The sequence below is a fragment of the Stegastes partitus genome, unplaced genomic scaffold, assembly GCF_000690725.1.
Source record: "Stegastes partitus isolate 25-593 unplaced genomic scaffold, Stegastes_partitus-1.0.2 Scaffold407, whole genome shotgun sequence".
Taxonomy (NCBI): domain Eukaryota; kingdom Metazoa; phylum Chordata; class Actinopteri; family Pomacentridae; genus Stegastes; species Stegastes partitus.
This window is the reverse complement of record NW_007578138.1, coordinates 421251-430656: the sequence shown is the minus strand read 5'-3', so window position 1 is coordinate 430656 and position 9406 is coordinate 421251. Positions and strand designations below refer to the sequence as shown.

The following is a 9406-nucleotide window of genomic DNA, read 5'->3' as shown; positions in this document are numbered from 1 at the left end:
GGTTCAAAGCTCCTCCATCTGTCCCAGGTCGCTGCAGAAACACGAGAAGACTCTATTGACACAAACTAATGTGGTGCAAATGCTTTTATTGTATTACTGGAGCCCGGAAACCTGTTTCATTATTAATAGGGGACAGCTGGGCCAGCGCAGGTAGCTCTTAGCATGTTTTCTCGGAGGGGGTGTCGGTGGGGGGAGCCGTGGACCGTGCACGAGTTATCGCCCAGCTGTCTGCAGCGAGCGGCGGCAGGTTGGCTCACAGCACCAACCGGGGCTGATGGGTAAATTTTCCTCCCTTTTGTCCAGACGGCGTGATTGATTGTAAATCTGTCGAGGTGTTTCTGCAGCGTGCATGCTGGGAAGCCCCCGGTGTTCCAAGTATGAATCAGAATTTTGCAGATGAAAGCATCAAATAACAGAGTGTTAGCAGGGAAATGCAGGTTAATAGCAGTTTTTAGTGTTTTTTATATAAATGCACTTAACCTTTATCTAACCAGAAAATCCTCAGTGAGATTAAAATGTTCATGTATTCAGGCAAAGATCTGCAAAATCACACAGTTAAAGCTCAAAATAAACAGTTAAAAAGCACATGACATTCATTAGAAAGACGGTTTTGTCACATTTTTACACATATTGGCAGCAGTTGTCCTATATTTATACTACATATCTTTATAGTTTTTCAAGTGCAACACTGAGTTTATCTAAGTTTTCAAGGGCAATAAGTTATTTTTATAACTTTAATGTACGTTTAGACAATTTGCCTTCAATCATCCATCATATCTGTGAATGTAAAAGCTTTACATCCATCTCATTAAGTATATATGTATATTTCTGATGATATTTTAGGCGATGTCATTGTTTTTTATAATGTGAATATTTTTCATTAAATCATTTTGATCACCAAACACTTGATCTTGGTGACATTTTATGAAATTTAGTACATTTTTGTGACTTTTCTGTGTCACTTTATAGTGGAAATGTTGTGTAAAAAACAAAACAAAAAACAGCAAATAATAGTATTAACTAGACAATGTACTCAGTTGAGTTAATATTTTAAAGCACTGAAGTGTAATAAAACTGAATTCCCCATTTTTAACACATTTTGGTGGATTTTTATTCACTCATTTTTTTCTACATCAAACTATGGTTGAAATATTTGTATTTATGTAACAAAAGACACAAAATAACATGAAATAATAAGAATAATTAGAAAAAAAGGCCTTATTTTAGCATTAAAAAGCCACAAAACACACATGACCATATGTAGTGTGAAGTTTTAAAAAAAATCTATTTTAACTATGAAAAAATTAAATGTTTTTATCAGATGGTTGTATTTTATATTATTTTACAGTTTGTTTGGTTTGTTTGTTTTTTTTTGCCCACTAGCTACTAGAATATTGCAGCATTTTTTATTTATTTATTTATTTATTTTTTTTATTTAAATTTTTATTATAATGTCTGCTAACCATCTACTGGCTCTGCAGACCGAATATAGCGGCATCAAGAATACGTTTATTTCTAAAATGCAAATAATGAGTGACTATTCTTGTAAGAGGAAAATGAAATTGTTCTTGAGCAATCTAGTGTTGGTCGTAGCAGTAGCCTAATTGTCATTTTATTGAAGTCACACAGCAATATAATGACATTTGAAGGCATAAAAACACAATTAAGGTAAACATAACTTGATAAAGTACGATATAAAAACAGAGTATAAAAAGTGCAAATGCTGACAAACAGCAGCAATATTTAAAGCAGTGGCTCAAACAGTTTGACAGCACACAGGTTTAATATCACACAGTTACCAGACAGTTATCAGGCCGTCTGATCTGCTTTATTTACGATGACGGCGTCATTCATGCTTCTTCTTTCTGTGTCTCCTCATTTCTCTGCAGTACTGGATCAACGAATACACTTCCAATCTGGGCATTGGAGTCTTCCACTCAGGCATCGAGATCTACGGCCGAGGTGAGACGGGAGGAAGCTTCCTTTGGGTCTCTGAAACCTCATCGGGGTTTCTGTGGCGTCGGGTCAGAGTCGGACCTGCTCGTCTGATCGTCGGCTGCTTCCACAGACGAAGCGTGGCTTTAAAAACGGAATATGGAGTTGTGCTCCTAATAACGTGACCCCATTTCTCCGGGTTGAGTCACCAATGAGTCACCGTGTGTGCGGTTTGAAAATAGAGGCAGAAACCAGCGTGAAACTAGATCACCGGGAATCCATTATGCCCTTCAAACTGGAAATATTGGCTCCATGCACACAGGAAATACGATGATAGTGAAAGTAGCGTCCTTACCAGGGCGAGAAATCACTCCCTTTGTGGGAACTTCAGCATAATATCCTGAGTTTGCAGCATATTTTTGCATAATGAGCCCAGACTTTAGTCATATTGAGTTAATGTAGCGGCGCTGACAGGTGAGAAACCAGAAATCTTCTAGTTTTGAAAGCTTAGGCTGCAGAACACGGCATTAAAAGCACTTGAATCCATCTTTTGGACAGAAACTTTGCAAAGTTTGGTGTTATATGAATAAAAGAGTGATCTTAAGGATGCTTTATGAAGGAGTTTCTGGGTTTTAATATGATTTTAAGATTCATGGCACTACAGGAGTGATCTGTTTTGGAGTTTAAACTTTTCTCCACTACATTTTAATTATCAGTCTCATATTTTACTCTCCAGCTACAGTTTGCTGATAGATGAGGTTTTTACTTGGATGACATTTTCTACAATGTTGTAAAATAAACTCACAAAACGAGTAAAATCAGCTCTTTGTGATGATCAGGTACAACATTAGATTCTCATATATTCAATAATAATCATCCAATAACATGATCTATAACAACGCAGCCGTTCTGCTGCATAGAGCCTGTTTTCATCACTACTTTCAGTATATTTTGCAGACTTGTGTACCTGTCGCAGAGTATTTTTACAGTATTACTGCTTTTACTCAAGTAATATAAGGTATGTTTTCGTCATTATAAAAGAAAGTAAGTAGATCCTTTAATCGAGTAAAAACAACAATGCAGCAGCACAATATAACAATATTTCATGAAAAGCAGAGGCGGGAGAAGAACTCAGGTCTTGCACTCAAGTAAAAGCAGTAACACCAGAGTGTAGAAGTACTCAGTCATGCTTTCAAATCAGTTTTCAAGTGAAAGTGCAAAAGTATTGGCATAGAAAATACACTTATAGTACAAAAAGTGAACGTTCTCCTCATGTGGAATGCCATATTTCAGAATAATATGTCATTAGATTATAATTAGTTATGTTTCACTTTAATGTTGAAGCTGTAGCTGTTTTATGTCGTGTATCTGCGGCTCGTGAATTCTCTCTCAGGGATCAACGTAGTTTTATCTGAATCTAGAATATTACATCAGACATCAAATTTCAATCTAAAAAGTCACAAGTAACTAAAGTTGTCAGATAAATGTAGTCTGGTAAAATAAAGTACAATATTTCTTTCTGAGATGTGGTGAAGTCAGGTTTAAAGTAAATAAAATGCAGCAGTACTTAAATATACGTCGTTACTGTCCGCCACTGAGTTGAAGTAGAAACCCTGAATTGAAAATAAAAATAAAAATGGGTTTAAACTATGAAAAAAAGAGACTTTTTGCACACTTTGCACATGAAAACGGCCTCTTTGAGTGTTATACTCGATTAAATGTGTTAGTAATGTTCTGTGTTAGTTAGTTTAGGGGCTGCAAGGTGGCGCAGTTAGTAGCACTCACAGCTAGAAGATCCCGGGTTCATGTCCCGGTTAGGACACCTGGAATCTTTCTGCGTGGAGTTTGCATGTTCTCCCCGTGCAGCGTGGGTTCTCTCCGGGTTCTTCCTCCCACAAGGTCCAAAAACATGTTGAGGTTAATTGGTGATTCTAAATTGTCTGTAGGTGTGAATGTGAGTGTGCTTGGTTGTCTGTCTCTAAGTGTAGCCCTGTGATAGACTGGTGACCTGTCCAGGGTGTCCCCTGCCTTCACCCTGAGTCAGCTGGAATAGACTCCAGCCCCCCACGACTCTAATGAGGATTAAGCGGTGTATAGATAATGGATGGATGGATAGTTTAGGTCATTTATTTATGTGTTGTTGAATAGTTTAATCCACAACAATGAGTCATATTTTTTAAGTTCATTTATTTGTTTTGTATTTTAAATGTAATTTCTAAGTAAAGCGGAGTGAAAAGCAGATTATTTCGTAAGATGCATTTAAAAAAACGTAGTATTTGAAGCACCTCAGTTGTGTAAATGTACTTCTTCACAACAAACTTTTGGTACATTTAAATGTGAAGCACAGACTACTGCTTTATCATGTTATTGATTGCATCACTTGCTTCGTCTCTGAGTGCTTGTTTCTCCTCCGTGTGCATCTGTTGCTTTCTCAGACTGCACAAGCAGCTCAGTGCGGCTCCAGTCGGAATAAATCTGAAGTTTAATAGTGAACTATTTAAGTCTGCGCTGCTCCCCTGGCGTTCATCGCTGTTTTCCATTACGCTGCTGTAAACGCCGGGCACGGAGGCCTGCAATCAGACTAATGATTTAAGCGCAGCGTGTCAGTGATTAATCGCCGGCTTCTGTGTAATTACAGCTGTTTCGTGCCTCCGATCCAAACAGCTAACCTGCATCTTTTGTCCTCTGCAGAATTTGCATACGGCGGTCACCCGTACCCTTTCAGTGGCATCTTTGAAATCAACCCCGGAAACGCCGCCGAGCTGGGAGAGACGTTCAAATTCAAGTGAGCCGTGACCCCGTTTTGTGCCCACGATGCTGTTAACCGGTGGAGATGAGTGTTGCTGATGTAACTCTTGTGTGCTTTTTTCCACAGGGAGGCCATTGTTTTGGGCACCACAGACTTCACAGAGGAGGACATAGATAAAATCATGGAGGAGCTCGGTAAAGAGTTCAAAGGGAACGCCTACCATCTAATGCACAAAAACTGCAACCACTTCTCCTCCTCGCTGTCCGAGGTCAGTCTCGCCGTTCCTCCAGGGCCGAGCCGCGGCTATAAATACGCAACACAAAACGATCCTGTTACATGAAAGTTTGTACACAGGAGTGTGTTTAAAGGGACGAGTTTATACATGAAGGTCAGCAGGTCGCCATGAGGAGTCTGATTCTGCCCGTGAACAAAGGACGGAGCTTTCTATAGTCAGGAAAAATCATCAGGGTTATTTCAGCTCCTTCTTTTAGACAACAAATTTTATCAGAACTGCAGCGTCAGTCCACCACTTTGGTCCAGGCGGAAATATCTCAACAGCTATTGATTGATTTCCATTATGTTTATGACAGACATTCAGGATGAATCTTACTGGAGAGGAACTACAGCTGGCTACTAACATAGACATTAAACAACTGAGTCAAACTGTTTTTACAGTTCAAATAACTCCAAATATGGATGCAAAACGTCCAATTTAATATGTAATACTATCATATAACATAATACTGTCATACATTAATATGTTTATTTACATGAAATGTTAACTGTGTAAAAACTTTGCTTATAATCAGAGATTTTAAGCTACACAAACAAAGAAATGGGAATTTTACTTAGTCGCCATGTTTAAAGCAGATTTCGATAATGTTTATTAACCCTCTGAACCCCAAAACTTACCAGCAGGCTTTGATAGGCAGGTTTTTCTTGAAGAATTGCCAAAATTAGATTCTTTGTTGGGGCCACAAATTGTAAAGACAGAATGAATTGTGGGATTTTTTTATTTTTTTTATTTTTTTAACGTAGATATTTTTTAAAAATAGATAGATTTAAGATTCATGACATTTTATTTGTCACCTGTTCATACATTATGTGCTGTAAAATGCAAAACTATAGGAGACAAGTACTGAGACGGGTTAAAGTAGGAAAATATCTTTAATTGTAAATCGCATGTTTTCAGTGGACCTGCACATGTTGATTTCAGGTGTTTTCAGTTGTTGTAAAATAAATAATGAAAGAAATTCTACCTTGATTTCTTTTTTTATTGTGATTTGTTGCATTCAAACTGTGAAGTCCTCAACAGGACACTTGTGTGAGTTTCCTCTTCTTCTAGTCATGGTTGTGTTGTTTCCTTGGAGGTGCAGGACTTTATATTGGAATGAAAAATGAGCCCACAGTGAGGAAAACTGTGCAACTGCTGAGGGTTCAGAGGTTAAACGTGTTTTGCATTTCTGGCAGTACAGTAACATTAATAAATGATGCAGCTCACATCGTTATTTATTCTGCCTTTGTTTCAGTTGCTGTGCGGGCGGGAAATCCCTCGCTGGGTCAACCGACTGGCCTACTTCAGCTCCTGCATCCCCTTCCTGCAGAGCTGCCTGCCCAAGGAGTGGCTAACGCCGGCCGCCCTGCAGAGCCACATCAGCCTCGGCCTCCACAAGGAGGAGCAGAACGAGTCGAGCGACGAGGACCCTTCGTCGCCGTCTGGGGCCGCCGCCGCCGCCGGCTCCTCCCACAGCTGCCGCCACACCCGGGTGTGAACCGCCCCGACACATGCACTGACCTCTGGGCCTTCCTGCCACCGCCGCTCGTGGCGTCAGTAGGCTCGAACAACCGCCTGACCTCATACTGTTTGTCCTCTGAGGAAAGAGGCAGGAAAACGAAGAGGAGAGCTGCCGCCAGAGACTTCAGAACTCGGCTTTTCCTCTCCGACAGCAAGACGACGGAGGCAAACTCTGACCTGAGCCCCGGAGGGCGGCTCGGCGGACTTTGACAGCAACCACTTGTAGATCTGAAGTTTGTAGTACGTTATTATTAGTCTTTTTCCACAAACTTTTAAACCTTTGTCAGCCTTGTTCCCTGCCCTGCCTTCAGAGCTGCTTTTGTAGAATTACTAAGTAGACACCTGATAGTGACATTACCAGGAAAAACTGCTAATCTGCTCAATTTCAACAAGTTCTCGTTCAATAACCTCTATGTGGCCTTCAGTTGATATCGTTGGCTCTGCTTTCTTTGTGTGGAACTCTTTTGTTTTTGGGCCATTTTAGAGGGTTGGCAGGTTAACGATTGTTCCCTAATGGTTGCATGTTGAAAGAATTTGACAAAACATCCGTCCAAACTGAGACAACTCTGATCATCAAGTATTTCATCTTCCTTTTCCTTTTCTTTTAATTGGGGCTCGTTTTAAAACAGCAAACCGGCGTAACCAGTTCATAGACGGTTGTTAACAATCAAGGGCAAACACTGTTCAGATTAAACTGATTCTCGAGCCTCGGGCAGCCCGGTGAACATCTCAGAGACACAAAGAAAGTCAAGCTGCTACTCTGACAAAACACTGACTTTGTGACCCAGTACACTCTTTTGTCTACGCTTTTATATCCAAGTGATCTTTATATTATAATGGTGCGATAACTTCCAGGACGTCTAAACACGAGCTGCCATGAGAACGAAGAGCAGAATTCAGTGTTTTCCTTTAAGTTACAGTAAAGATTTTTTTTGGGGAGGAATGCACTTTTCTTGACGAGAGTTAGATGGGATGAATATGAAGCTACAGCCAGTTAGCCTAGCTTAGCCTGACTCTGACACCTACCAGCACCTTCAAGATCTCACAGTTTAACACATGACATCTTATTTGTTTAATATGCACCAATACCAAGGTGCAAAATTGCATTTTATGAGGAACCATGGGCGATGTAGCCAGATCTATCATCACAGCACTGGTGGAGAATGGTCTGACTGCTCCTCATTAGCATCCTGCTAAAGGGGGAAAAGAAACGCTCAAATCTCAATCGTATTGGGTGGTGCCAAGCCCGGGATGCAGCGATGGTACCCCTGCAGTATAGCGATGGGGGAGTTGTTTCGGTGGAAGCAAACCAAGCAGGCTCGCCTTATTTCTTCTAAACCTGTCAATTCAAGCATTTAGGGTGCTGCTCGGAGGTTGTTGTTGTTGTTTACTGTAGTTAAGGGGATTTGGATGGTTGCATCAGAGAGCACAAGGAGAGGAGAATGGCAGACATGGGGGACTTTCACCACGTATTCACACTGCTTCATGTACAATCAACCAGAACTCCATTCATTTCTTTTAGAACCTGAATGATCTCCGACGTGTTCTCGAAACTTCATCTTTCTTTTTTCATGTCTGGAGTTTACCTCAAGTATGTTGAAAGAGTCTTGACAGTGCAGACAGTATTTCAGACATCTTGTAACAAAATCTAATGGAAAATTGGCTTCAGGCCTGGCAGGTAAAGCTTCTCCCTTATTTCTAACCTTGTTTCTAATCTTTCTATGCATCATTGGCCCTTTTTCATGTCCATTTTCCATTAAATGGATGGTAAAAAACTGATAAACTTAGCCTTTCTCCAACTGAAAAAGAAATGCGTTTCCTCACATTAAACACCAAGGTGCGAAATCTATATATTACATGGAATTTGTGGAAGGTGTTTGCCTTGTTTCCACATGGTTCTGTGTTCGTAGACAAGTCAACAGTAACCAGAACTCCAGTTATTCCTGTGTGAACCGAACCTGTTTTTCGAGTCTGGAATTCAAGTTCTGTGAAAAATGTTAACTTTTACAGCAGATTTCAGAGCGACCGCACTGTGAGCCAGAAGGAAATGCATTTCTTTGGTGTCAGATATTAAGGGGCGTAGTCCAGATGGTGGAAATGAGGCGTCCACATCACCACATTCATGCCAGTCAACCAGAACTCCATTCATTCTTACGGGAACCTCTGTGATTTCTAATTTGCTCAAAGAAATTACTTCTTTCGCAGTTTGTTCAGTCTGGAATTTGTATCGAGTCGTTGTAAAAATTCCAACTTTAACAGAGGATTTCGCAGAGACCACACTGTGCCAGAAAGAAATGGAGGCTCTGTTCCGTATATATCATCAGGAATTACTGACACCAAACAAAACTGTATGGAAGTGAGGCGTGACACATGGAGTCTAAATCTGGTGAGTCCGATTAGTTGTGAAAGAAAAAATATTCTAGTAAAAAATGTGTTTTTGCACTTTGGTTTGATGTAAGCCATATATAACTTGTTAGAGTGCTAAGTGCTTTAGTCGAACCCATCTTCACTTCTCTTCTGGTTCTTGAAGACCTCTCATTCGAGACCCTTTTTCAGTTCTGACTGACTCATGGGGAGTTCCAGGTATTTATTGTCAACTCTAAATCACATAGCTAATGTCCTGTAATCAACTGAAGACTCTGTGCCTTGAGATGTGAATGGATGTGAAGGAAGGGATCTCAGGACTGCATCATAAGTACCTGACAAGTGGTATTGTAGATTCCCTTCCCTTTTTTAGAGATTCCAGTTTAACATGGATGGCTTCTGTTGCTTACGGGAAGAGATTTCAGGACTGCATCATGAGCACCTGATCAGTGGTGTCGTAGATACTCAGAGGAGCTTCAGTAGAAATCACCTGGACTTCTCTTTAAGGTTCTTGAAGATGTTTCACCTCTTGTTCAAGAGGATTCTTCAGTTCTAACTGACTG

At 40.3% G+C, this 9406-nt stretch overlaps 1 protein-coding gene across 1 annotated transcript in view; it reads left to right on the top strand.

The window, feature by feature from the left end:
- Nucleotides 1-7375, top strand: part of LOC103359952 (desumoylating isopeptidase 2) — an 11458-nt gene extending 4083 nt beyond the window's left edge. The window contains exons 2-5 of the mRNA XM_008285538.1: nt 1890-1962; nt 4627-4720; nt 4811-4952; nt 6214-7375. Of these exons, the coding sequence (XP_008283760.1) occupies nt 1890-1962; nt 4627-4720; nt 4811-4952; nt 6214-6456 (552 nt within the window). The 3' untranslated portion in view covers nt 6457-7375. The remainder of the gene's footprint in view (nt 1-1889; nt 1963-4626; nt 4721-4810; nt 4953-6213) is intronic.
- The last annotated feature ends 2031 nt before the right edge of the window (nt 7376-9406 follow it).